At 39.4% G+C, this 26,885-nt stretch overlaps 1 protein-coding gene across 1 annotated transcript in view; it reads left to right on the top strand.

Annotated features, from left to right (window-relative positions):
* DYNC1H1 (dynein cytoplasmic 1 heavy chain 1) overlaps nucleotides 1-26,885 on the top strand; it is a 45,856-nt gene that overhangs the window by 17,842 nt on the left and 1,129 nt on the right. Inside the window, exons 28-76 of the mRNA XM_082485695.1 lie at nucleotides 34-134; nucleotides 1,675-1,834; nucleotides 2,112-2,355; nucleotides 2,537-2,720; nucleotides 3,211-3,423; nucleotides 3,602-3,840; nucleotides 3,951-4,107; nucleotides 4,501-4,728; nucleotides 4,954-5,184; nucleotides 5,315-5,455; nucleotides 5,717-5,950; nucleotides 6,532-6,738; nucleotides 6,838-6,959; nucleotides 7,339-7,504; nucleotides 7,741-7,904; nucleotides 8,182-8,311; nucleotides 9,113-9,246; nucleotides 9,477-9,591; nucleotides 9,715-9,876; nucleotides 9,953-10,167; nucleotides 10,255-10,459; nucleotides 10,600-10,773; nucleotides 10,874-10,993; nucleotides 11,122-11,242; nucleotides 11,851-12,046; nucleotides 12,682-12,799; nucleotides 14,056-14,271; nucleotides 14,839-15,051; nucleotides 15,220-15,347; nucleotides 15,773-15,926; nucleotides 16,721-16,867; nucleotides 16,949-17,099; nucleotides 17,308-17,561; nucleotides 17,734-17,868; nucleotides 17,964-18,058; nucleotides 18,151-18,325; nucleotides 19,763-19,838; nucleotides 20,935-21,095; nucleotides 21,377-21,488; nucleotides 21,571-21,631; nucleotides 22,017-22,140; nucleotides 22,242-22,355; nucleotides 22,631-22,801; nucleotides 23,007-23,224; nucleotides 23,457-23,560; nucleotides 23,956-24,167; nucleotides 25,039-25,192; nucleotides 26,001-26,143; nucleotides 26,536-26,704. Coding sequence (XP_082341821.1) covers nucleotides 34-134; nucleotides 1,675-1,834; nucleotides 2,112-2,355; nucleotides 2,537-2,720; nucleotides 3,211-3,423; nucleotides 3,602-3,840; nucleotides 3,951-4,107; nucleotides 4,501-4,728; nucleotides 4,954-5,184; nucleotides 5,315-5,455; nucleotides 5,717-5,950; nucleotides 6,532-6,738; nucleotides 6,838-6,959; nucleotides 7,339-7,504; nucleotides 7,741-7,904; nucleotides 8,182-8,311; nucleotides 9,113-9,246; nucleotides 9,477-9,591; nucleotides 9,715-9,876; nucleotides 9,953-10,167; nucleotides 10,255-10,459; nucleotides 10,600-10,773; nucleotides 10,874-10,993; nucleotides 11,122-11,242; nucleotides 11,851-12,046; nucleotides 12,682-12,799; nucleotides 14,056-14,271; nucleotides 14,839-15,051; nucleotides 15,220-15,347; nucleotides 15,773-15,926; nucleotides 16,721-16,867; nucleotides 16,949-17,099; nucleotides 17,308-17,561; nucleotides 17,734-17,868; nucleotides 17,964-18,058; nucleotides 18,151-18,325; nucleotides 19,763-19,838; nucleotides 20,935-21,095; nucleotides 21,377-21,488; nucleotides 21,571-21,631; nucleotides 22,017-22,140; nucleotides 22,242-22,355; nucleotides 22,631-22,801; nucleotides 23,007-23,224; nucleotides 23,457-23,560; nucleotides 23,956-24,167; nucleotides 25,039-25,192; nucleotides 26,001-26,143; nucleotides 26,536-26,704 — 7,968 coding nt within the window. The remainder of the gene's footprint in view (nucleotides 1-33; nucleotides 135-1,674; nucleotides 1,835-2,111; nucleotides 2,356-2,536; nucleotides 2,721-3,210; nucleotides 3,424-3,601; nucleotides 3,841-3,950; nucleotides 4,108-4,500; nucleotides 4,729-4,953; nucleotides 5,185-5,314; nucleotides 5,456-5,716; nucleotides 5,951-6,531; nucleotides 6,739-6,837; nucleotides 6,960-7,338; nucleotides 7,505-7,740; nucleotides 7,905-8,181; nucleotides 8,312-9,112; nucleotides 9,247-9,476; nucleotides 9,592-9,714; nucleotides 9,877-9,952; nucleotides 10,168-10,254; nucleotides 10,460-10,599; nucleotides 10,774-10,873; nucleotides 10,994-11,121; nucleotides 11,243-11,850; nucleotides 12,047-12,681; nucleotides 12,800-14,055; nucleotides 14,272-14,838; nucleotides 15,052-15,219; nucleotides 15,348-15,772; nucleotides 15,927-16,720; nucleotides 16,868-16,948; nucleotides 17,100-17,307; nucleotides 17,562-17,733; nucleotides 17,869-17,963; nucleotides 18,059-18,150; nucleotides 18,326-19,762; nucleotides 19,839-20,934; nucleotides 21,096-21,376; nucleotides 21,489-21,570; nucleotides 21,632-22,016; nucleotides 22,141-22,241; nucleotides 22,356-22,630; nucleotides 22,802-23,006; nucleotides 23,225-23,456; nucleotides 23,561-23,955; nucleotides 24,168-25,038; nucleotides 25,193-26,000; nucleotides 26,144-26,535; nucleotides 26,705-26,885) is intronic.

Here is a 26,885-nt window from a genome sequence, read left to right as displayed (position 1 = left end):
CACTGAAACGTGTCTATCCTGCTTTGAAAATAGGTCCTGCTGGTACTGGTAAAACAGAATCTGTTAAGGCTCTTGGACATCAGCTTGGCCGCTTTGTGTTGGTTTTCAACTGCGATGAAACATTTGACTTCCAGGTAAGCTGTTTGATTTTTAAAATGTACTCTCTGCTAACAAGCAATAGGAATATCTTCAAAACTCTAAAGCAGCCAGCAGTGTTAATTTTTAAGATGATTATGTATGTCTTAACTGAGCCAGTATCTGTGGGTCATATAGATGGTCTGTAACAAAAAAATGCCTAAAGCAAAAGTGGAGCAGAACATTGCTGCGGGAGGGGTTCTGGTTTTTTGGAATGGGTAGTTCTGTAGCAGCAAATGGAGGGAAAAGAAGAGGAAGTATGGGATGGAGGCTTAAGACTGGCTTTAGGAAAGTAACGTAACCTGTTTAGTTTGTATTGATATTACTGGTTAAACAGAGAACAGATGAGAGTGTGAGACTGCCAAAGTAGCTGTACTATTACTGAATTATCCTTTGTGACTTAACTGTGGAGTTTGCCTTAGCATGTGAAAGATTCTTCAAAACTAAGAAGATTTACCCAGATATTTCAAAATTAATGGCATCTTCAAACTAAGAATCAGATGAGATGCCTCTGTAAACTGGTACACAGCAAACATCTCAAAATAAAAACCTCAGTCAGGTGTACATATAAAAAAACAATATATAACATGGACAAGGAATCATGATACTTCATGGACTCTGGCAGGTTGCCCATCTGTTGGTTTGTTTTTTTTTTTCTGCACAGCTGTATTTCAGTCAGACCGGGGATCCATTTAGTCAGCTTTTGGCCTGTAGTGGTGACTGTAAGAAAATACCTAGGGAGCAGTAGGAACACAGATAGTGTGTGATACTCCTTCCTTGCCCCAAGTCCCTTTCCTACCTCTGACAGTTGTGAGGATCAGGAGGTCGCAAGCTGAAATGGGTTACTCTATTCATGCTGCAGTGGACCTTTCTCCAGGTACTCATTTCTCCCCTTAAATCCACATGCATACTTGCTTCTATAGCATTCCTTATCAAAGAGTTCCACTGCATTACTGTATACTTTATGAAGGAGCACCTTCTTTTGTCTTTTTTAATGATTCCTTAGTTCTTGTAGTGGAAAAGAGAACAGTTAATTCCTATTCATCTTAAACCATTGGCTTTTAGACCTCCATATTATTCCCTCATGTTGCCTTTTGCGGAATCCTACCTCAAAGGTTGTTTTTTAGGTGGAAGCCTTCTCATACTCTGATCATCCAATTTGCTCTTCTGAAATGTTTTGTAATTCTAGTATCCTCCTTATAATAAAGGACTAGAACTGCACCTGGTAATAGTGGTATCAGCAAACAAAACATTATGCAGTGTACTTAATCTTGACTGTATTGTGAATACACTGCAGTACAGTATGTAGTAATAGGAAGCTATGATCATCTTCTATGATTCTGTGAAACAGTGAACATCTGAAAGTCGGTTAGAACCCTTTTATAACTCTTACAGTGCTACGAATATGGTAAGCTACATATAACTACAGCTACTTTGTGCCTTGGATGCATTGTATAAAGTGCTTTTCTTTGCTTCCTTTGCCTATGCATAGGCAAGAATGATCATGCAACTTCAGTGAATTTTCCCCCCTACGTGCAGGCAATGGGACGCATCTTTGTGGGACTTTGCCAAGTGGGCGCATGGGGCTGCTTTGACGAGTTCAACAGACTTGAGGAGCGTATGCTCTCTGCCGTTTCACAGCAAGTTCAGTGCATCCAGGAAGCCTTGCGAGAGCACTCCAACCCCAACTATGACAAGAGTACGTAATTGATCATTCCTAATAGTGTTGTACAGCATCTCTAATGTCCTTCATGCTGTTTTGTTGCTCAGTTACATTTGTCCCAAACAATCCGAGGATGAAGCCACTTTCTATCAAAACTTAAAAAACTTTCAGCTGGTAGAAATATGTATTTGAATTGCAGCGTTAGAGGACCTGCTGTCCATTACTGTAGGAAACTGAAATAGGATAAAATGACTTCTATTCTCAGGGTGATTGATCACTGACTCAGGCGTAACTAAATGCACTCTCTTTTCAGCTGCAACACCTATTACTTGTGAGCTGCTGAACAAACAAGTCAAAGTGAGCCCTGACATGGCAATCTTCATCACCATGAATCCTGGCTATGCAGGCAGATCAAATCTGCCTGACAATTTGAAGAAGCTGTTCCGTAGCTTGGCAATGACAAAACCAGACCGTCAGTTGATTGCCCAGGTCATGTTGTACTCCCAAGGTTTCCGTACAGCTGAAGTGCTTGCCAATAAGATAGTACCATTCTTCAAGTGAGTAACAAGTTTGGCTCCAATCAGTAAAAACAGAGCTTTTTGTTCAAAGCTGTAATATTCTTTGCAACTCACTGAGCACGTTGTGCAGCAATCATTTCAAGCAAACAATGACATTTACTGAGTGTTGTGTCGATCCCTATTGAGAATCAAATTGTATTATGTCTCTCTTGCTTTTTAGGCTTTGTGATGAACAGCTGTCCTCCCAAAGTCACTATGATTTTGGCTTGAGAGCACTGAAGAGTGTACTGGTTAGTGCAGGTAATGTGAAGAGAGAGAGGATTCAGAAGATAAAGCGGGAGAAAGAAGAGCGTGGTGAAGTTGTTGATGAGGGAGAAATCGCTGAGAACTTACCAGAACAAGAGGTAATGCATGTGTGAATTCTTTACTTCTGTGATAAAGTACAGGATACACACTAAACAAAGGAAATAACCCTGCAGTGTTTACCATTTAGTGTTAAGCCATGTAAGCAAAGTAATGTGGGTTACAAAAGGTGGTAATTTGATAGCTTAAAAGCACCAAGTTAAACATTTCTTAGGAGTCCCTGAATCATAGTGAAAGGCACGTTCTTATGAGGTAGTTGCATTCACAACACTTATTGCTGCTCAATTCCTTAGCAGGTAATACCAAAAGCAAAGTGAAGAAGCGTAAGAAACTATAATCATATAAACTGAAGCTCAGTAGGAATTCACTTTGTAGTTTCAAAGTTGAAACACCATCAATGGTTGTTTTTACTAAGACCACCCTGGTCTGGTGCTTTATCAATAAAGTATTTAGTGAAGCATTCCTTGTCAAACACGTTTGGTAAAGCGAACTTAACAAAAAATCTTAACTAAAATGTGACTGTCCCTGCAGATCCTGATCCAAAGTGTATGTGAAACTATGGTACCAAAACTGGTCGCAGAAGATATTCCATTACTGTTCAGTCTCCTTTCTGATGTGTTCCCTGGAGTACAGTATCATCGTGGGGAGATGACAGCCTTGCGAGAGGAGCTTAAGAAAGTATGTCAGGAAATGTACCTTACCTATGGTGATGGAGAAGAAGTTGGTGGCATGTGGGTTGAAAAGGTAATATATAAAACTGAAAATATGGAATTGAAGTTTCTGTATAACACTAAACTTCCTCGTTTATTATGAAAGGGGGAAAGCTTTTTTCCTTTTTCTTGTCTTAAGCAAGCAATACATAGAAGCTTAGATTGACTACTGAAGTTCAGACTTAATTGGTACATCATTTCTTCTGTCACAGGTTCTGCAGCTGTATCAGATTACACAGATAAATCATGGATTGATGATGGTCGGTCCCTCTGGAAGTGGGAAGAGCATGGCTTGGAGAGTACTTTTGAAAGCCCTTGAACGGCTGGAGGGTGTAGAAGGTGTTGCTCATATTATAGATCCAAAAGCAATCAGCAAAGATCACCTCTATGGTACTTTGGATCCAAACACCAGAGAATGGACTGATGGCTTGTTTACACATGTCCTGAGAAAGTGAGTCTTTAATAGCACAAATGAAAAATGGCCAGTACATTTGTGCCATGGATAATCTGGCCTTACTGAGTCTTTGTTCTCTTCTGCAATAAATATTTCCTTTAATGTAGAATCATAGACAATGTGCGAGGTGAACTACAAAAACGTCAGTGGATTATCTTTGATGGTGATGTAGACCCTGAGTGGGTTGAGAACTTGAACTCTGTTTTGGATGACAACAAACTATTGACTCTGCCGAATGGAGAACGTCTCAGCCTTCCACCAAATGTAATGTTACTTTTTTTTACATGATGTCATATAAGCTTGTTGTTGCCTTTACCTTAATGGGTACTTGCGCTGTCCCTCTTTCTCATCACAAGCAGAGTAATACTGATGTCGGGTAGTGGTTTTGCTGGAGTTAGGAGATTTTGTGGAAACAAACATTTCACATACTCTGACCCCATAAGACAAGCTATGTGGATTATAGAGAAGTCTCAGGTAACAGTCAATAATGATGAACATAGCTTAGGATAGTTTAATGCTGCTGTTGATTATTCAGAGGCGAAATACAAATTAACTTATTTTAAAAGCTCTCTTTTGGGGTGGGGAGTTTTTTGTTTTGTTTTGCTTTTGGTTGGTTGTTTTTACTTCAAAGTCTTGTTTTAAATTTCTACTCTTTAGGTGCGTATCATGTTTGAGGTACAGGATCTGAAATATGCCACTTTGGCTACTGTGTCAAGGTGTGGCATGGTCTGGTTCAGTGAGGATGTTCTCAGTACAGACATGATATTCAATAACTTCCTGGCCAGACTAAGAAGCATTCCTTTGGATGAAGGTGAGGAAGAAGCTCAGCGGAGGCGAAAGGGCAAAGAAGATGAAGGAGAAGAAGCAGCATCCCCAATGTTGCAGGTATAACTTAGATTACATTATGAGATAATGTAGTAAGAATGCTTGTATCACAAGAATTTATGGCAGCCTATCATAGAAAAGCTGAATTGCTCTTTACATCTTTTTTTCTTTAAAAAAGGAATATTAAAACATGAAGCATTTCAAACCTTAAAAAAAATTATTTCCTGCTGCCTGGTAATCAGATGAAAAGCAAGTGCTTTGAGTGGTGTTTGTCTCCCCCAACAGATTCAGAGAGATGCTGCAACCATAATGCAGCCATATTTCACATCTAACGGCCTGGTAACTAAAGCGCTTGAACATGCTTTCAAGTTGGAGCATATTATGGATCTCACCCGCTTGCGCTGTCTTGGTTCTCTGTTCTCCATGTTGCATCAAGCTTGCCGCAACGTAGCCCAGTACAATGCCAATCATCCAGACTTCCCAATGCAGATAGATCAACTGGAGCGTTACATCCAGGTAAATACCATATGCCTCTAAGTGACTGCTGTGTTTGACATGTCAGTATAGCAGCTAGATTTGGTTTATTGTTCATTAAGTTTTGTTCCATTACTCTAAAACTAATAGCTGCTTTTGCTGCTGCTTACAGAGGTACCTGGTCTATGCAATACTCTGGTCTCTTTCTGGAGACAGTCGTTTGAAAATGCGAGCAGAGCTGGGAGAATACATTAGGAGAATCACCACTGTGCCACTGCCAACTGCACCCAACATACCTATAATTGACTATGAGGTAAACCTTTCCTATGCTAGAAGCATTGCTCTCTTATGTTCTTAGAAGCTTGCTTTAGATTTTTGAGATGATACTGGAAGGTGAAATCATAGACTATCTTAAATTTTACCATTTCGCAGTTCAGCAAACAAGCTGCCTGTTTAAATAAACACATCAAATTTGATGCCACAAACTATTCTGTGGTTTAATAAAAAAATATTTTAACTAAGGTTGAGCTGTATTCCCGTTCTAAATTGTCTGATCATGTTTTTATGCTCCTAGGTGTCCATTACAGGTGAATGGGTGCCATGGCAATCCAAGGTTCCTCAAATTGAAGTTGAAACACACAAAGTTGCAGCTCCTGACGTTGTAGTACCAACCCTTGATACGGTTCGCCATGAAGCATTGCTGTATACTTGGCTGGCAGAACACAAACCTCTAGTACTGTGTGGCCCACCAGGTTCTGGAAAAACCATGACCCTCTTCAGTGCTCTAAGAGCTCTGCCTGACATGGAGGTACACAACAATGTGTGTGTGTGAATTACCGAGTAGTTACAAGTCTCTAATCTCCTTAAAGATTAAAGCAGTCTTGATTTAGCACAGAAATTACTTGCTAGCCAGAATTTAGTGATGCCTGCACCTCAGTCAGTCATGTGTGTACATAAAAAAAAAAAAAAAAAAAAAAAATTTTGAGCAGAATCTAAATTTATATCTCAAGATCCTTAACCTAAAAGCTATTTCTTTCCTTTGCTGCTTCAATAATACAGGAGCCTTCCCCCATTTCGTATTTAAAAACCTGTGGTAATGTTTAAGAATAGCTCTCAGTCTTTGGTGTATTTAAGTGAAGTAACAGTTACATGAAGCTGTGATGTTTTAAGTATAAGGTTGGGCAGGAGGCATTGCTGCATGGTAAATGGAGAAGCTGCAGTGAGAAGCAAACAGCATACAGTCAGAATATAGGCAGTAACCTGAAATATAGATGGTAGATATACTTCCACTGTGCAAAGCCAAATGTACCCATTTTCAGGACTCTTGATATGCTCTCTTCCAAGCTTTAGTGTATTTTAACTATTTCTTTTCACTGTCCTCTTTGTAAGGTGGTTGGACTCAACTTTTCTAGTGCAACCACTCCGGAGCTGCTTTTGAAAACTTTTGATCACTACTGTGAGTACAGGCGTACACCTAATGGAGTGGTGCTGGCTCCTGTGCAGTTGGGAAAGTGGCTGGTGCTGTTCTGTGATGAAATCAACTTGCCAGATATGGATAAGTATGGCACACAGAGAGTCATATCCTTCATTAGACAGGTTTGTTTTCCTTTGTAATCAGCTATATCATAACCATTATTTTCAGAGAAATGCATTGTCCCACTGATTTTATTTTACTTTACTTTTTTTTTTTTGCAGATGGTGGAACATGGAGGATTCTATCGTACATCAGACCAGACATGGGTGAAACTGGAGAGAATTCAGTTTGTTGGTGCGTGTAATCCACCTACTGATCCTGGAAGAAAACCTCTCTCACATAGGTAATGTATCTAGTAAATACTATTACCAAGAGAATAGGGGTGAAAATTGAAGCATCGACTGTATAATCTGTTCTTAATACACTTGTTTAACACCAGCTGTCCTGAAATTATGTTCCTTGCTTTTGAACTAACTGCTAGTTGGTTCTTATCCTGAAAGCCAGCCGGTGGATTTACCGTTGCACTTCTTGAATAACCTGTCTGAAGTGCTTTGGATACATCAGAATGCTTTTTGGTCCAAGTCACTAAGGAACAATCAAACCAACTGCTGTTACTGCTGACCATTTTGAATCAAGCAGTTAATTAATTTTGGCAAAAGATAATGAAAATAGTACAGACTGTAATTTGACTTTCTGGACTGTGTAATATGCTAATCTTTCAGATTTTTACGACATGTTCCTGTGGTTTATGTGGACTACCCTGGACCAGCTTCACTTACTCAGATATATGGAACATTCAATCGTGCAATGCTAAGACTGATCCCATCACTTCGTACATATGCAGAACCTCTCACTGCTGCTATGGTAGAATTCTACACAATGTCTCAGGTAACTTGTTAAATACAACCCCAAACTCTAATTAGAAGTCTTCCTTTTATGCCAAATCATTTAACATGCATTGTTTGGCTTTCATACGGATAATATGTGTATAAGAACTCAACTGATTACCTGAGTTCTGATGAAAGCCACTGAATGACAGTACCAAAGTAATATCTTGCAATGCCAAGGCCTGTAAAAAATATGGTACTTTGGTATGAAGTAACTAATTAAGTTTAAATTTTTAGGAGAGATTCACTCAAGACACACAGCCACACTACATCTATTCACCTCGTGAAATGACTCGATGGGTGAGAGGTATATTTGAAGCATTAAGACCACTGGAAACCTTACCAGTTGAAGGCCTTATCAGGATTTGGGCCCATGAAGCTTTACGTCTCTTCCAAGACAGGTAAAATAAACATGAGATGGGAGGGAATAAAAAAAAAATATTCAAAATTAATTTTCCCCACTCCTTGCTAGCTTTCATTAGAAGACCAAACTGGAGCATGCTTCATGTTAAATAGCTGGAATACAAATAAGAATATTTCCTTGATATAGCTGTAATGCTCTTGGGAGTAGTATCTGTGCAAAGCAGAAACATACTTTAGTTGTAGTACTGCCATGTGATGTGATTATATCCTTCCATTACAGAGAACTTGTAGTCACTGACTTGTTTCTTTATCCAGACTTGTAGAAGATGAGGAGAGACGCTGGACTGATGAGAACATTGATATGGTTGCTCTGAAACACTTCCCCAATATTGACAAAGAAAAAGCTATGAGCAGACCTATTTTATACAGCAACTGGCTGTCGAAGGCAAGTAATTTTTTTTTTTAAACTTAAAAAATAAAATAGCTTGGGAGCAACTGGGTAATGCAGCTCTTATGACTATAGTAACGTGATAATCAGGGCCCATCATTTTGCTAAACTGGTCTCCAAGAAGTTCTTACTATGATTATCTGCAGTGAACTCTACCACAAAAGTTAATAGCTGTTATGCCAGGGATGCTATTGTAAGATCTACCACAGTATATAAAGGAAGTATAAATAATATTTTTCAAGAACAGTATAACACTCTGAGAAAGTTGCCAACAGTTATTCCTTACGGAATCTCTTGGATAAGGCAGTGACCCTTGAACAGTACTGACAGTATAAATTTTATGGTGGACTGTTTCTTGCAATCTGAAGTGATCTAGCTAGGCAATCTGTAAAAATCCTGCTGGCCCAAGGCAAAAGTCTGTCTAGCCTGCTGCCCATCTCTGTGACCAGTAGCAAGTGGCTAGGAAAGCCAGTTTAAAATAAGCTGGGGGAGTGAGGGAGGGAGAGAGGGAAATAAATCCATCATGCTACTTCCCAGTCCCTTTGGTGACTGACAGCACAGACTCAACCTATGGTATGTTCAGCAGATGGAGTGTTTAAAACCCATGTCACTATCTGTGGCACTCTAGGCTGTGGACATGTTCCTGTGCAAGTTAAATGAGTACAGCATTCTTAAGCTTTTGTAGCGGATTGCTACTTTAAGTGTTCTGATAGTTCTGCTCTCACCTACTCGTAAATTGATCCCTAAGCAAAATTCACTTAAGATTAAGTTCTGTACTGTATTGGCTCGTTCTTTTAGGATTATATTCCAGTGGATCAAGAAGAATTAAGAGACTATGTGAAAGCTAGGCTTAAAGTCTTTTATGAAGAAGAACTTGATGTACCACTTGTTCTGTTCAATGAGGTCTTGGATCACGTGTTAAGAATTGACCGGTAAGTTGAGACTTCAGTTGCTGCTCATATATATAGTACTTGGAGACTTTTTCTAAAACAGAGTAGCCTGAGTACAGAGTAAGAATGGCATAGACTATATTGTTAGCCTGCAGGTAGTGTCAGAGGAAAGGTGTGTCAGTTTTGGTACTAACTTGAAGTTTAGGTGTTCAAGGAAAGCTTCAGTAAGTTGATAACACTTATCAAACATATTCGGTTATGTTCTTTTTCAGAATCTTCCGTCAGCCACAGGGCCACTTGCTGCTTATTGGAGTCAGCGGAGCAGGGAAAACAACCCTGTCAAGATTTGTTGCCTGGATGAATGGTTTGAGTGTCTACCAAATTAAGGTTGGCATGCTAGTTTAACTTAAACCCTATTAGTCAGAACTCAAAATTCTAAAATACCAACCCCTAAAAAATTCCATTAAAAGCTAAACAAGCACGTTAATAACCAATGCTAAATCTTACTAGGTTCACAGAAAATATACAGGTGAAGATTTTGATGAAGACCTTAGGACAGTATTGAGACGTTCTGGCTGTAAAAATGAAAAAATAGCTTTTATAATGGATGAGTCAAATGTATTGGATTCTGGATTCCTGGAGAGAATGAACACTCTCCTAGCAAATGGAGAGGTAAGAAGATTTTAAGTAAATACTTGAAGCGCCTTTTTACAACTGTAAGCCACAACAAAACTATCTTTTGTATTAGGTTCCCGGTCTCTTTGAAGGAGATGAATATGCCACCCTCATGACTCAGTGTAAAGAAGGAGCACAGAAAGAAGGTTTGATGTTAGATTCCCATGAGGAACTCTACAAATGGTTCACCAGCCAAGTTATTCGCAATCTCCATGTTGTGTTCACTATGAATCCATCTTCTGAGGGCCTGAAGGACAGGGCAGCTACCTCTCCTGCGCTCTTCAACAGGTAATTGCTGTATATTCCAACATGTACTACAAGTACTGTTAAATGAGTGCTTTTTGGGAAGTCTCCACAAATGCTTTTGTATTTCAGATGTGTCTTGAACTGGTTTGGAGACTGGTCAACTGAGGCGCTGTACCAAGTTGGCAAAGAGTTCACAAGCAAAATGGATCTTGAGAAACCAAATTATATTGTGCCCGATTACATGCCAGTTGTGTATGATAAGCTGCCACAACCACCAACTCACAGAGAAGCTATTGTTAATAGTTGTGTGTTTGTTCATCAGACTCTTCATCAGGTATGCTATTATTACGCTGCTTAACTTATATTGATCTCTAGGCCACAGCATCATGCATCAGTTTCCTAAAAAGCATGATCTTTAGCATCCAAGTAGATTTAAAAAACAATGCATAATCTACAATTTTTTCTTACATAAAGGCAAATGCTCGTCTGGCAAAACGAGGAGGCAGAACCATGGCAATCACACCACGCCACTATTTAGACTTCATCAACCATTATGCCAACTTATTCAATGAGAAACGAAGTGAATTGGAGGAACAGCAAATGCACTTGAATGTTGGTCTTAGAAAAATCAAGGAAACCGTTGATCAGGTACGTACCTCTAAAACTTTACCCTCTATAAGGATGGAGTGATTAAATAGATCTCCATGCTTATTATGAATTCTCTCTCCCATCTTACAATCTATCTCAGGTGGAAGAATTGCGGCGTGACCTAAGAATAAAGAGTCAGGAGCTGGAAGTGAAGAATGCAGCGGCCAATGACAAACTGAAAAAGATGGTGAAAGATCAGCAGGAAGCTGAGAAGAAAAAGGTAAAAGTCTTTGTTAAATCTCTGTGCGTAGTAAATATTCTTATTTACAAAACAGAGCCTGCAGAGCAAGCACTGGAAGAAGTTCAGCTTCTAAAAAGCAGTATTTTGTCTGTGAAATTTCCTTCTAGGTCATGAGCCAGGAGATCCAGGAACAGCTGCACAAGCAGCAGGAGGTCATTGCAGACAAGCAGATGAGTGTGAAAGAAGATCTTGACAAGGTGGAGCCTGCTGTCATTGAAGCTCAGAATGGTATGTTAGCACCTGAAGAGATCACACTATAGGCTTGGATCTAAAACTGAAGTCCCTGGGAATGTGGTTTGGTGTGGTCTGAGTTGGTGCTGTCCAACAAAAATGTAGGGTCTTAGCATGGCGCTGAATAGTGTTGAAGAAATTCCTAGTCTTTGAACTGTGATATTGTGCTGTTTGTAGTACTGATCTGATACTTGATGCTCCTATCTTTTATGGCTTCGGTTTTGACTGACCAGCTCTAGTTGTTTATTCAGTCTGTGTATTCATGAAGAAAGATCATAATCAGAAAGACCACTGATGCCTCATTGTTGCACAGACAGCATACAATCAAGTTGTCCATTCGTTAAACTGGATAGAGGAATCATTGCTTTAATAGCTTTTTAGACAGCAGAACAAGTTTCCTGTGGTCAGTTGGCAAGTTGACATTCACAAAAGTTTATCTTGTGATGTGGTAGTTTGAATGTTATCCGCTAGTATCTGCTTCTCCAATAACCTCAAATTACTTTTGAGAATCTTGAAGCATTTTTACAAATCCAGGGTACTTTAATAGACTTTGCTAACTTGTTTTCTTCCCAATCAACGTTCTTCATCTTTCTGGCACTGGTTAGCTGTGAAGTCAATAAAGAAACAGCACCTGGTAGAGGTCCGTTCTATGGCTAATCCACCTGCAGCGGTTAAGCTAGCACTGGAGTCCATCTGCCTACTACTAGGTGAAAGTACAACTGACTGGAAACAAATACGTTCCATCATCATGAGAGAGAACTTCATTCCAACCATTGTTAACTTCTCTGCTGAGGAAATCAGGTAAAGTGCAAGCGTGGGTTATTTATGTGAATAAACCATTACAAAGATATGGAAGGTCTTAACTGGACTCTGTGTAATTGCTTTGGTAGCACTTGATTTCTTTTGAGACTAATTTATTCCTGCATGTAGTGAATGTGTAGTTGGTACAGGAAACAGACTACTAAAGCAAATTGTATCATGCAAACTGGGACAAAACAGCTGCTGTTGAGTAACTTCAAGGCGTGGTTGCAAAGCAGTGTGTTGCTGTCCAAAGCGTGTTATCAGTTGAAAGTAGTTTTGCAGCAATAACAGACCAGGTTGCTGAGGGCTTTATCCAGGCGGACCTCCTAGTTGGTGCTGAATCTGAGTGGAAGGTCAGACTAGGGACATCTGAATTCCCTTCCAATTTCAAACTTTTCTGAGCGGAGTTAAGCAGTTTGTGAGTGACTAATCTTAAAATACTGTTAAATGCCTTTTATCGCCTGTAAGCTGTAGTTTCTGAAACAACGTCTTGAAACATCCCAGCTACCAGTCTGCAAAACTGCTAGGAACTGTTCATGTCAACTGTGGAAGGCAGGCCACATAAAGGGATACTGAACAGCTGTTTGCTGTCCTACCATGTACTCGTGCTATCTCTAAAAACTTCTCCCTTGCAGTGATGCCATCCGGGAGAAGATGAAGAAAAACTACCTGTCAAATCCAAGTTACAACTATGAAATTGTTAACAGAGCATCGCTGGCCTGTGGACCTATGGTGAAATGGGCAATTGCACAGGTAAAGTCAGTACTGTGGGGAGGCAAATGCAAGGTGACAGGAGTGAGCCTGAAGGTGTATACAACGTCTAAAAGTTCTGAATTTGTCTCTGTTCAACTAAATATTTAAAGCTATTTTGCTCCAAAGAAATTGGTAGATGGTTCAGATGAATTCTTATGGGCTCTGTAGTACTGTGCCAGAGAACTAATAGCCAGTTGTGGTACAGCTTTTGCACCGAGAAACTATAGGTTGACAGTAAACAATAGCATTTCCTTTCTTTAAGTAGTGTCATTCTACAGTTCAATACAATTCTCAGCTGGAAAACACAATGCAGTCCTCTTAACGAAACATACGCAGTCTCTGTCTTGCCTCAGAGCGGGGCACACTCACAGGCAGCTCTGTTAAGGTCCTTTAGGCAGATATAAACACTTGACAAGTTTCCTTGGTTCACAGTGACAGGATGAGAGGTAATGGGCACAAGTTAAAACATAGGAAGTTCCGTTCAAATACACGGAAAAACTTCGTTACGGTGAGGGTGAGGGAGCACTGGCACAGGCTGTCCAGGGAGGTTGTGGAGTCCCTTTCTCTGGAGATTTTCAAGACCCGCCTGGATGCAGTCCTGAGTAATGTGCTCTGGGCAATCCTGCTTTAGCAGGGGAGTTGGACTAGATGATCTCTAGAGGCCCCTTCCAACTCAAACGCCGTGATTCCATGATTCCTAAAGGAATAGGCTTTTGGGAAGATGCTCCCAGACAGATATGCAAGAATGGTTTTACTTGCCTGTTGGTGTTCAATACAGCTGAATGCTTGGCGTGTTAAACTGTGCCTGCTATGAATGGCATGATGTTCAGAGACTGTTTACCTTGAATCTTGCCAGTGGGTCCTATCCTAATTGTTCTGTGGCTTAGCTGTACTCAATTGTATACTAAGAAAGGCAGATTAGCACAGTACTGGCATGGACACCCAGTCGAGTATTTATGCAAAGTAGTGCTGTACACTACTTAATGTGGTTTCAACCTTTCAGATGACTTTCTGTATGTCTACAGAGCAGTAGAAGGATCTTGCAAAAAGCAGTTACTTTTTTGTCTGTGCTTTGTTTAAACTAGTCTTAGGGATTGATGAACAATCCTAAGTTTCTGTTAAGTACCTATTAAGTCTTAGACAGGTTGCAAGTACCTAGGCTTGAAAAGATGCAGTGGATAGTATATACCTGAATGCTGTGGTTGAGGTTAACGCGTCACTTCAGAAAGTTTAAAAGGCCTATTTACTGTTTACAGCTCAACTATGCCGATATGTTGAAAAGAGTGGAACCTCTACGCAATGAACTGCAGAAGCTGGAGGATGATGCCAAAGACAACCAACAGAAAGCAAATGAAGTGGAGCAGATGATTCGTGATCTTGAGGCCAGTATTGCCCGTTACAAAGAAGAATATGCAGTACTGATTTCGGAGGCTCAAGCTATTAAGGCAGACTTGGCTGCTGTAGAGGCAAAAGTAAGGCTTTTATATATCAGTAATTTTCCATTCTTTAATCTTTGACAGTTGGAAATTGAACCATTCTTCAAACTTGTGAGCAGCCTTGGTTGCTTTCCCTGTGCAGTGCATCTCAGCTGTCTGTTTCACCCCTGGGTGTCACGCAGTTTCTTAAGCTACGGAAACCTGTCTGGAGTTAAAAATACCATCTCATGTTGCTAGTTGATTAATGAGACTGTTCACATAAGGCTTAAAATAAGTGGAAAGCCTTTGGAAACAGGTGTGGATGTAGTGTAATTGTAGTGCCTTAACTACACTTTTTTCTTTTGGGGGGGAGAATTTCTCAATGTATTTGATTGAATCATTATCATGTCATGACTACGCTAATACTTAACACTTTTAAGTTCATCAAGATAACAGTTAAAACCAACATAAAAAATTAACGCTGAAGTGAAGAAACACAAATTTAATTTAATTATGAGCTTTTAAATTTAACTTGGGCCTTAAGTCAGTATTTAAGTGTCCCGAGAGACTTGTAATTCTGTAACAATTTGTCATCTAAAGAGACTACTTCACGTTTACTTCTAGGTAAACCGTAGCACAGCTCTTCTGAAGAGTCTTTCTGCTGAACGTGAAAGATGGGAGAAGACAAGTGAAACTTTCAAGAACCAGATGTCCACTATTGCAGGAGACTGCTTACTTTCAGGAGCTTTTATTGCCTATGCTGGCTACTTTGATCAGCAGATGCGTCAGAATCTGTTCACTACGTGGTCCCACCATTTGCAGCAAGCAAATATCCAGGTAAAGATACAGACATGATAAGTTAACCGTAAATCATTTTACTGCAGCAGTTATGGAAGTGTTAAGGTTGCTAAGTAAAGAATAGAGCTATTGGAAAAAAAAACCTTGTAGAGTTGCATTGACTTAAGACATCTCTAGTCAAATACTAACTGTATGTACTTATTGCAGTTCCGTACGGATATTGCAAGGACAGAGTACCTGTCCAACGCAGATGAGCGGCTTCGCTGGCAAGCAAGTTCTCTACCTGCAGACGATCTGTGCACTGAGAATGCCATCATGCTTAAGCGTTTTAATAGGTATTTCATTCTAAGATGTAGAATTCTAAAGCAACATTCTCACAGCAGGCCGGGTTTTGCACCTGTCAAAGCGTCATAGTAATTCTTTCAAAGCACTGTTTCACTGTTGTGGGAGCTTCTAATGTTTGTAAAAGCTTCTCAGCCTTGTGTAAACATAAAAACTCTCATTCATGTTTGCTTGTCTTTTTTTGTTGTGCTTAGCTGTTAAAATAAGTTGGCTTGAACTGAACCTATTTTGTTACCCAAATGCACACTTACCTTTCAAAACTCTGAGCTGATGTAAGTCATTGAACCAGGCCAACTTATTCCTTTAATATACAAGCCTTTAGAGTTGAGACTAATAATGCAACCTAAATTTGTAAAACTGCTTAGAGGCTGTCTGCAGTCAAAACCCAAATAATCAAAGTGTTTTATTACTAACTTAGGTATCCATTGATCATTGATCCCTCCGGGCAAGCTACAGAGTTTATCATGAATGAATATAAAGACCGTAAGATAACTCGTACTAGTTTCTTGGATGACGCTTTCAGGAAGAACTTGGAAAGTGCTTTGAGATTTGGTAACCCACTTCTGGTACAGGTTAGTTGCAATCATGTAGAAACTATTTAAAATTCTTGAATTCTGCCCTGTGTACTAGAAAAGTTTGTAATTGTTCTGTTAGCAAGGTGCAAACAACTTTATTTTCAAACTGTAATTTAACAAGTAAGCTGGTACTGAGTGATGTGAGATGTTAGTCCTGAGAAAAATGTGATTAGTGAGGTAGACAGTTAAAAGAAGGACTTTCCTTTTTCCACTGTTTCAAGATCAAATGTTTTTATTTTCAAATTATCTTTCTTTACTTCCACTCTATAAAATGACTTACAACCTATCTGTCTGTTCCTTTGTTCCCATATGCTGTCTCTAGTCTTAGGTAATAACACCTAATATGGCTAGTTATCTAGAATTAAATCTATTCTGAGTAACAGGAAGAACTTTCAGTAATGCAAAGAAATAGGCAACTGTAGGAATAGTTGACTTTCACTGGAGATGGATATATTTTTCGTTTCTTAGTATAGAAATGGGAAAAACAAAGCATTAGCTCACAGATGAGATCAGTAACTGTTGCTTGTGCTGCTTTGTATAGGGTTTATTATGCATTCAAACTAACATCATAATAATACTCCCCCACTGAGATTTTGTACAGTAGTAGTCTGAACTCTGTGCTCGTGTAGCTCAACTATGAATCTAAAGTGGAAGTACCTTCTGAATGTGATCCGTATTCAAAAGCAACTGCAAATTGATTGCTACCAGAGCTTTAAGCCCCAGTTTGATGAGGATTTTTAGCTTGAGCCACTTGAAAGAAACAGAATGTCTTAACTCAGCTCTGCTTCTAGGATGTGGAGAGCTATGATCCAGTTCTGAATCCTGTTCTGAATCGTGAAGTCCGGAGAACTGGAGGCAGAGTTCTGATTACTCTGGGAGACCAGGATATTGATTTGTCACCATCCTTCGTTATCTTCCTTTCCACCAGAGACCCAACAGTAAGTAAAACAAAAAGCTGTCCTGTTTGTAGAAACGGTATGTCAGAGAGCTGAGAAAGGTTTTCATGTTTCCTGTGATAGGTTGAATTCCCACCGGACCTCTGCTCTCGTGTTACATTTGTGAACTTTACGGTAACTCGCAGCAGCTTACAGAGCCAGTGTCTGAATGAAGTCCTGAAAGCTGAAAGACCAGATGTTGATGAAAAACGCTCTGACCTCCTCAAGCTTCAGGGTATGCTTACCACAATTAAAGTAACTTCTTCCTGTTCTAAAAGAATGCAGTGGTTTTACTGTAGCTGTAGAAATATCCAGTGAAATATCTTTATAGCCGATAGTCTTGCTTTTTCAGGATGTCCAATGGAGAAGTATACACAATTCATACAATTCTTAAAAACTAACACATCTGTACAATATGTAACATAAATTTTCTTCTAATTAAGGTGAATTTCAGCTGCGCTTGCGTCAGTTAGAAAAATCCCTATTACAAGCACTTAATGAAGTGAAGGGACGTATCCTGGATGATGACACCATCATTACTACTCTTGAGAACCTGAAGAAGGAAGCAGCAGAGGTCACCAGAAAAGTAGAAGAGACTGATATTGTCATGCAAGAAGTGGAGACTGTTTCTCAGCAGTACTTACCTCTTTCTACAGCATGCAGCAGTATCTACTTTACTATGGAGTCACTGAAACAGGTAGGATGAGTTCTTCTTCATACTGGAAGGTTCTTGTGTTTACTGTTCAAAGCTAAATAGGCACTGCCGAATTCCAGCCCTGGCTGCCATATTGCAATTTGGAAGGCATAAGCTGTTGACTCTTAAACAGCACGACTCTAGAGAGAAAAAACAAACTCTTTTTTTCTTTCAGATACATTTCCTGTACCAATACTCTCTCCAGTTTTTCTTGGACATCTATCATAACGTCTTGTATGAGAACCCAAATCTGAAGGGAATTACAGACCATACTCAGCGTCTCTCAATCATCACAAAGGATCTCTTTCAGGTTTCGTTTTTTGATTAGTAAATGTACTTTAATCATTTTCAAAGGGTCACAGTTCAAGGATCCTTATGCTGCTGTCTTCATTGGGTTTTTTGTAGGTGGCTTTTAATAGAGTGGCACGTGGCATGCTGCATCAAGATCATATAACGTTTGCTATGTTGCTGGCCCGGATTAAACTGAAAGGCACTATTGGGTAAACGTTTGTTTTCTCACTTCACTTTAGTTAAAAAGGGGAGGGATGTCTTGAAGGCACCTAGCTCAAGTCATCTTTTCCCTTTACATCAGGGAGCCTACATATGATGCAGAATTCCAGCATTTCTTGAGAGGGAAGGAGATTGTACTAAACACTGCATCTCTCCCAAAAATCAATGGTTTGACTGTAGAGCAAACAGAAGCAATGATGAGGTTGAGCTGCCTTCCTGCATTTAAGGACCTTGTTTCAAAAGTTCAAGCTGATGAGGTAAGTGTTTGCTAGGGTTTGTTTCTGCACTAAACTACCTGGTAGAGCTTTTTAGGTGCCTGCTTTAACACCTTCATGCTTACAAGTAAGCTCTCCTAGTATGAGAAGAGAAGCCTTACAGACTAACTAGTTGTATTTGTGGAAATGAATGTTCTCACTTCATTTGTAATCAAGCTATGAAACTTGGATTGTACATACCAGCATTGTTCATTACTCAGCCTTGGAAGCACCTTCACCATTCATCAAACTTTGTGGTCAGCTTTGGTACCTGTGGTAGCAGAAAGCGTGATGCTGCGTGTCTTTTACTGTAGCACTATTGTGTGATGATTATGCAGTAATCATAGAGAGGGAAGCAGCCCTAGCCATACATAATGTCATTATGGTGGGGTCTTGAACATTACTATTTGGAATAAATTTGGATAGCAGTCAGCTGCTAAACACTTTGCTCCTTCTGATGACCGAAGCGTTCTAACAATACATCTATGTCCTGCCTTTGAAACTGTATGTTCCAGAATATGTCCGTATCTCAAATAGGACCTGTTTGGTTGCCCTGCCTAATTTTTATATTAAAAGCTGAATTTTCTTTGCTACGTCTAACTTTTCTCAAACTCTTCAACCTGGGCTAAAATAACGTATAGCTTGGCCTGGGACTTGGTAGAGATCTGTAGAATCAGGGGTCCCGGAAGCTATGCAGAATTAGGGGTATCAGTGAAATGATTGGACACATCTAAAGAAAGCATAAAAGGCAAAGCATAATTTTACATGTGGATTTTTGTTTAAAAACAACTACAACAGAACTTGGAGAAATTCATTTAATTAGAATGAGTCGAAAGCTTAACTAAATATGTTGGTTAAATTGCAGTCTTGCACAGGGAAACATTCAAACCATTTATATATGAAACACTCAAACCATATGTATCTAGAAGCCTTGGAAAAGACCAAACTATGTTGAGTGTTGGACAATATTTGGGGCTAGTATTTAATCGATACAATAGTGCTTCTGTTTAACAGTGTTAGCCCTGTCTTATTTCTCAAGACTTATTTGTAGATGGAAGCTCAAATGCTTCATCTGGTACTCAACCTAAATTTGTATTCTAAAGATAGATGACAAGATATGAGCGTTAAATAGGAAACATTTTGGAAAGTTGTGCTTTTCATTGTTTGAACATTTAGCTACTTAATAGAATTTTTAAAGATCTGTTTGCAAGCCCAAGGCTAGTAGAGCTCAGACTGTATCAAGTTCAACCCTACCCTAGCAATCTTTTTTTCCTCCTGAGAGTTGCTATGTAGCTGAACACTTCTGCATTACTATAAATTCTAGATTTTAAGGCTGAGATTGAATATCCCTGCACCATGAACAGGACCTGCACCTTGCAGCAGACTGTTGATGCCAGGAAACTCCATTTCAAGTTTTTTGCATTTTTTTTTTCAATATAGCAATTCTGTATCTGGCTGGATAGCAGTTCACCAGAGCAGACTGTACCATACCTTTGGACTGAAGAAAAACCTGCAAGTAAGTTAAGTTGCACTGTTGTCCACACCAATACTACTGTACTGACTTTAATCTAAGTTAGAATTACTATGATATTAAAGCAATTCTAAAGTAGAACTTTAATTTTGACCTTAATGCCTGGGAAAATCAAAATTGGGATTGTGGAAGAACCTTGGGTCCAGTGGGTTTGTTTTGTTTTTAAAAAAACCCAAACTTTTGTAAGCAAGAGCTACTAAACTTGCTTCCTGCACCTTAACCTGTGATCTGGTCTTCCACTGAGGATGAAATGTACTTCCACGATCTCATTAGATTGCATAATAGTTTGGATTAATCTTAGTCATTGCAAATCTGGAGGCAGCTCAATACTCTAAAAAGCTCAAAGACACAGGTTTTCTGAGGACAGGTCTGGTCTAGTAGAATGTTTCCTGCTGCAGTTGTATTTAAGCATGGAGTCTTAATTCTTGCTGCATTAGTTGTTAGTGCTAATTTGTTAGGAGTTAGAACTTAAGGGTAATTGTTACCCTACAGTTCCTCCCCTGTCTGAACAGTAACATTAGGAAGTGTTTGCCGTCTGTGATTGTTCAGGGCTCATTCCTGTAGGTGGCTTTCTAAATTAAGGATTCTAAGCCTGTATTTACTAGCTACTGTAAAGCTGCTTGACCATTAACTGTAGCAACTCTAGGTTATCTATCCTCTCCACACTAGACAAGTATATCATACTTCAAAGTCTAGCAGAATAGCAGATTATTGAATGAGTGAGAAGATGTGAAGAGATCTAGTATCCCTGGAAGTTAAAATCACTTCATGACAATACGTCTAGACTGCAGATTTTGTAAACCTGTAGCATTTCAGTAGAATCCAAGAGCATCTTGTCAAGGTAGGCTTTTCAAGGGCTCATAACATGAGCAATTGAGCAGGTACTTAAAATGTCACAGAAGACAAACCAACTGAAGTCTGAAGTTTCTTTTGACTGTCAAAGTGAAGACAGAAATAAGCAGTCCGTTAATAAATTGCAACAGATCTTTAAAAGGAGAAAAACTGAATGGAGAATTGAAGAGAGGAAGGTGATGAGGATGGCTTTCTTACCTGTCTGTGTAATCCTATATCCCTTTTTCAGCTCCTATCGGACAAGCCATTCATCGCTTGCTTCTGATCCAGGCCTTCCGTCCAGATCGTTTGTTGGCAATGGCACATACCTTTGTTTCAACAAATCTTGGAGAGTCTTTCATGTCCATTATGGAGCAGCCTTTAGATCTGACACACATCGTAGATACAGAGGTAACCCACTTTTTTTTGAAAGGCTAAAATCCTGAGGTAGTGCTTAGTGCCACTTCGCGTGAGTTCTATGGTGAATAAAGCTATCCACTGGATCATTTCGTCCACTTACCCTTCTCCCCATGGTATGAGGAGTGGATTGTTTTCCTATTTGTTAATGTAAATCTTAGAGTAGCACGATGTCTTTAGCTGGCCAGAGGGAAGAAGGACCGAGCTTGCTGCATTCTCATATTCATATTCATGTAGTGACTGATTTGTATCCTTTTAAACCTCTCGGGCAACAGGTGAAACCTAATACCCCTGTGCTGATGTGTTCAGTGCCTGGTTATGATGCCAGTGGTCATGTTGAAGACCTTGCAGCTGAGCAGAATACACAGATTACTTCTATTGCTATTGGTAAGAATATAGCGTATTTCATCATCAAAGCATAAATGAAATTGTTAGCAGTAAGAGCTTTAGCAGCCCTTCTGTCTTTTAGGTTCTGCTGAAGGGTTTAACCAAGCAGATAAAGCAATAAACACAGCAGTGAAATCTGGAAGGTAAGTTCTGTCTCCTTTTTAGCTAGAATAATGCCTAGTAGAAAGGTAAGTGGGAGGCAAAGGGGAAGAAATCTATTGGCTAAATAGATAAAATTGAGTAAAATAAAAAAAAAAATTTGGACTGTCTTCTGAAGTGAAATTCGTAACTTAAACATAGCTGTTCACAACTTCTATTTGATTTAAATATGTTCAAGAGAAGTAAGTTGTATCTGCAAAACAGGAAAGCCGTGATTCTATGTAACTGATTCTATGTAGAAGGCAGATTTAAAAGAGGGAGAAAAGCGTGGAGCATTAAGATTGTATTCTTTTACTCACTGTGGTGATAATAGCCAGGATCCATAAGCTGTACACTACAAAGCACTTGTTCTGTTTCAAAACTTCACAGGTGGGTCATGTTGAAGAATGTTCACCTGGCTCCTGGATGGCTCATGCAACTGGAAAAGAAGCTACATTCCCTACAACCCCATGCTTGCTTCAGACTCTTCCTTACCATGGAGATTAATCCAAAGGTAGCATTGATTTGAAATTCGATCCTCTGGTAGAGTAACTGGCTTGCAGAGCCAAGAGTGCTATCAGGGAGTTGGATTTGAGTTTATTTGATCTTTTCTAGGTGCCAGTGAATTTGTTACGTGCTGGACGAATCTTCGTGTTTGAACCTCCTCCTGGTGTAAAGGCAAACATGCTGAGGACTTTCAGTAGCATTCCAGTTTCTAGAATGTGCAAGGTAACACTGCAGCTTGTGTAGGTGAAAGAAAATGTCAGAATGTGTTCATTAAAATCTTACCATAGATGATAAAACCTTAGCTTCCAAGAGGTACATAGAACGTTTTGTTCTCACAGAAGTAAAGTAGTAGTTGCTTCTTCTGTTGGTAGAATGTATTCAGTTTTGGTAGCAATCTAGCATTAAATGTGATGTTTTCTAGCCTTTTAGCAGGCTTTGATTTTTATCAGTTTGCTTAAGTGATAGTCGTGTTTATTTTTTTTCTCTCCACTTCCTAGTCTCCAAATGAGCGTGCTCGTTTATATTTCCTCCTTGCCTGGTTCCATGCCATTATCCAAGAGCGCTTGCGTTATGCTCCACTGGGTTGGTCCAAGAAGTATGAATTTGGAGAATCTGATCTGAGATCTGCCTGTGACACAGTAGATACATGGTTGGATGATACAGCAAAGGCAAGTAGTCTTGTGTACCTAGGTATGGTAGTGCTTAGATTGCTGAAGATCTTCAGTAAGGCAGTCTGTTCTGGAAACGTTTAGTGAGTTAAATGAGTAGGCGTAAATAACCTGGTGGCAATTTAACTTAATTCTTGAATTTGTTCCACAGTCGTAGAGGTGAAAAGGATTGGTTCCTGCTAATTACATTGCATTTTACTTGTAGGGTCGCCAAAACATTTCACCTGATAAAATCCCCTGGTCTGCATTAAAGACACTGATGGCACAGTCTATCTATGGAGGTCGCATCGATAATGAATTTGATCAACGTTTGTTAAACACTTTCTTGGAACGTCTGTTCACTACTCTGAGTTTTGATAGTGAATTCAAACTGGCTTGCAAAGTTGATGGGCACAAAGATATTCAGATGCCAGATGGAATCAGGTATCACTTTTTCTTTATCCTGAACTCTTATGTACAATTTTTTTTAAATTAAAAAAAAAAAAAAAGAAAAACCAACAACAACAAAAGCCCAAAAAAAAACCCAAAAACCAACATGCTAACCTGTATTTCTGTGCTGGAATTTAGTTGTGTAAGCATTTTTCTCGGGCAAATAATTATCTTGCCATTCCAATAGAGGAAGCCTTCTAATGAATATTAAAACTCTGACTTGCAGGCGTGAAGAATTTGTCCAGTGGGTTGAGATGCTGCCAGATACACAAACGCCGTCATGGCTGGGCCTGCCAAATAATGCAGAGAAAGTTCTTCTCACCACACAAGGTAAAACCAGAATTTAGACAACGTGTTCCATAGATTACCAGGCCACCATTTTAACTAAAAAGCAGAAGAGAAATACAAATCCTGCTGAAGAGTTGATAGCTTTCCCCTCCTTCCTCAATATAGTTGGTTTAACTTGTGCAAAATAAGACACTCAAGTAGTCCAAAAACTGAAGTTTGTGAATTAAAAAAAAAGTTACATTCAGCCTTCCAGATGTCAAACTCCCATCTTGATTCTGGAAAACTTTATTGTCAGCTCTGGAGCCACCTAGAGCTGGGCAGTTCCGAATCTTAGGTCTAGACTAGGGAAAAAGAAAAGTCCTAGTTCTTGCATGTAGTAGGATGTTTTCATCTTGATGTGACGGCTTCTCTGACTAACAGCGTATCTTCTGTTTTAGGCATAGATATGATCAGTAAAATGCTGAAAATGCAGATGCTAGAGGATGAGGATGATCTAGCTTATGCGGAAACTGAGAAGAAGACAAGAACTGATTCTACATCAGATGGTCGCCCAGCCTGGATGAGAACGCTGCATACCACAGCCTCTAACTGGCTTCATCTTATCCCACAAACTCTAAACCATCTGAAGCGGACTGTGGAAAACATTAAGGTAAGAACTAAGTTTTATCTAATGCGGGCATAGGAAGTGCACAGGTTCTTGTGCATTGGAACAAGTGCATTGTGATGTGCAAGTACCCATTAAACTGTTGGGAGAGGACAATGGAACTTGTATCAATGCTGATTCTGACTGCCATAGCTGTGTAATGCTCCACTGGGTTTTTTGAAATGCTCTTAAAAGTTGGTTTATGTCTTCTGGGGATTATTTGAAGAAATACAATGGCATACTGTCTATCAAGAGTACCAATTTTGAAATTTCTCTGTGATCAGGTAGCAAGAAACAAGTTTTTCCTGTTGTACTTGCAGCACACTGACTGCTACTTATGGTACTGCTTTTACAGCCAGTGCACATTAATTAATGCTAAAATTTAGTGATGATCAGTGAGGGGAGACAGGGCAGCAGCTTCTGCTAACTGGGAACAGAAATTGCAAGGGATGGAGGAAACTTTCGAGATCTGGACAGTAGTACCCTAAGGTTTGATTTGGGAATAAGCTCCCCAGTTGAATATGCCCATGGCTGCCTAACTGCTTCTAAAGACTTACTCTGGGTAACCCACTTACCTACTGGTGAGAACCTTTTTTTGCTAATTAAAAGGAGTCCAGAGTTGATTGGAAGGAGTTGCAGCAGCACTCTGCATTAATTGTTCAGCTAAGACTTCTACTTTCTTGCTTTACCAAAGAGAGGAGGTTGTTGGTTTTAAAACATCTCTGCAATCACTTTCTGCACCATAGACTGTGTCTTCATGTTTTGTGTAGTCACAGTGTTACTGGTCAGTCCATCCAGGATTTTGGGGTTGCTTTTTGTAGCAGTTTTCCAGCAAGAACTTCAATCTCCAACTTACTTTCAATGTTTTGACAATCAGGATCCTTTGTTCCGATTCTTTGAGAGAGAGGTGAAAATGGGAGCTAAGCTGCTTCAGGATGTTCGTCAGGACCTTGCAGATGTGGTTCAAGTGTGTGAAGGAAAAAAGAAACAAACCAACTATTTGCGCACGCTTATAAACGAACTGGTGAAAGGTACGGTAATTCAAATTGGCATCTCCCAGTGCTCTCTTTGCTTCTTGCACTGTAAGTTACAGGCAATTATGCTCAGCAGCTTAAAAAAAAAAAAAACTACTGCAGGAAAATTGGGATTGACTTTACCATTTGACACAAGCAATGCTTTAGAGTCGAGCATGAAATTCCAGTTGGTTTGGTTTGGGATTTCAAGTTGAGGTAGCTAATTTAGGCTTTTTTGTACAGTTTATATCAGCAGCTTAATTTCTAAGATGAAATCTTACTAAATTCTTTCAGTCTCTGAATTGTGACTGAATAAATTTATTTAAACCACAAAGTGAGTAATATTGCTCCTATAAAACCTCCTAGAAAATACTCAAGTTCCACAAACTTCTGTTTCAAGATTGTATGTGAATGTGGAATTTTCACAGACATCCTGCTCCTAGTAATACATGAAGATCTGCCGTCAGCTTTGAACAAAGCATTTCCTGAAACACAGATACTTGACCTCTTCAATTTTTTCTAAAGAACTCAAATCTTCATGAAAACTTGAAGATCAGTTACTGCAGTATATAGCTGTGTGTAACTGAAGCTGCTATTGAAGGGTTTCTGTAACTGGATGGCATTTTAAATAAATAGTAGACCTGGAGACCATTTGTTTTGTAATCTTTGAAAGTGCTTTCATTTACTGAGGAGCCTTTTAAGATAGAGGCTGATGTCCTGGTCTAAGTCTTCAATGGCTATTGGGAGAAAAAGTGAAGTGTCAAAATAGTGTGTAATTCCAACTTGTATGCTAACAAAACTTAATTCTAATCACATTTTTTCATAGGTATTTTGCCTCGTAGCTGGTCTCATTACACAGTGCCAGCTGGTATGACTGTTATTCAGTGGGTGTCTGACTTCAGTGAGCGCATTAAACAGCTGCAGAATATTTCCCAGGCTGCTGCTTCTGGTGGAGCAAAAGAACTAAAGGTACCTTGTGCTGACTTCTTCTAGAGGATATTGATAGAACTGTAGAACTACTTAATGGAGCCTTCACATCAAGGCTTCTAAATAGTTCCTCTGGCAAAACAGCTTCAGTCTATGTTCTCTGACATGTTCTTGTAAATACTGTTGAGTATCTCCTGATCTCAAAAGGGTGGGGCTTAGCAGGCTAACTGTTCATAGAGATTAGAGGGAAACAGTGGTTTAGAATGACAGAAGATGTATCCTTAGAGCAAAAAGCAGTTTAGCAGTTACAGTGTTCCAGTAGCAGCAGGAAAATTTTAATGTAAATAGATTGATGAAGTAATATTTATGATAATCATTAATTAATACTGTAGCTGATATCCTTCTTTTTTTTTTTTTTTTTTCCCCTCAAACAGAACATCCATGTGTGCCTTGGTGGCTTGTTTGTACCAGAGGCATATATTACTGCTACAAGACAATATGTTGCCCAAGCAAACAGTTGGTCCCTTGAAGAACTCTGTCTTGAGGTCAATGTTACAACTACACAGAATGCAGTACTGGATGCATGCAGTTTTGGAGTCACAGGTAAACTTACCAGAATGAAGGGGTCCTTGCTCTAAAATATTTTCAGAAGCTTCTGGTATTAAATGGGCTATATCAAATGAAAAAGATCACATCATTGCAAAAGTTTAATACATGCTTTCTGAAGTTGTTTGAAGATTAGTTTGATATTAGTTAGTAGGGAAGTACTTAAAATGCTAATAAA

The sequence above is a fragment of the Vanellus vanellus genome (genome assembly GCF_965231255.1).
Source record: "Vanellus vanellus genome assembly, chromosome: 6".
NCBI classification, from domain to species: domain Eukaryota; kingdom Metazoa; phylum Chordata; class Aves; order Charadriiformes; family Charadriidae; genus Vanellus; species Vanellus vanellus.
This window is presented reverse-complemented; position numbering and strand designations above follow the sequence as displayed.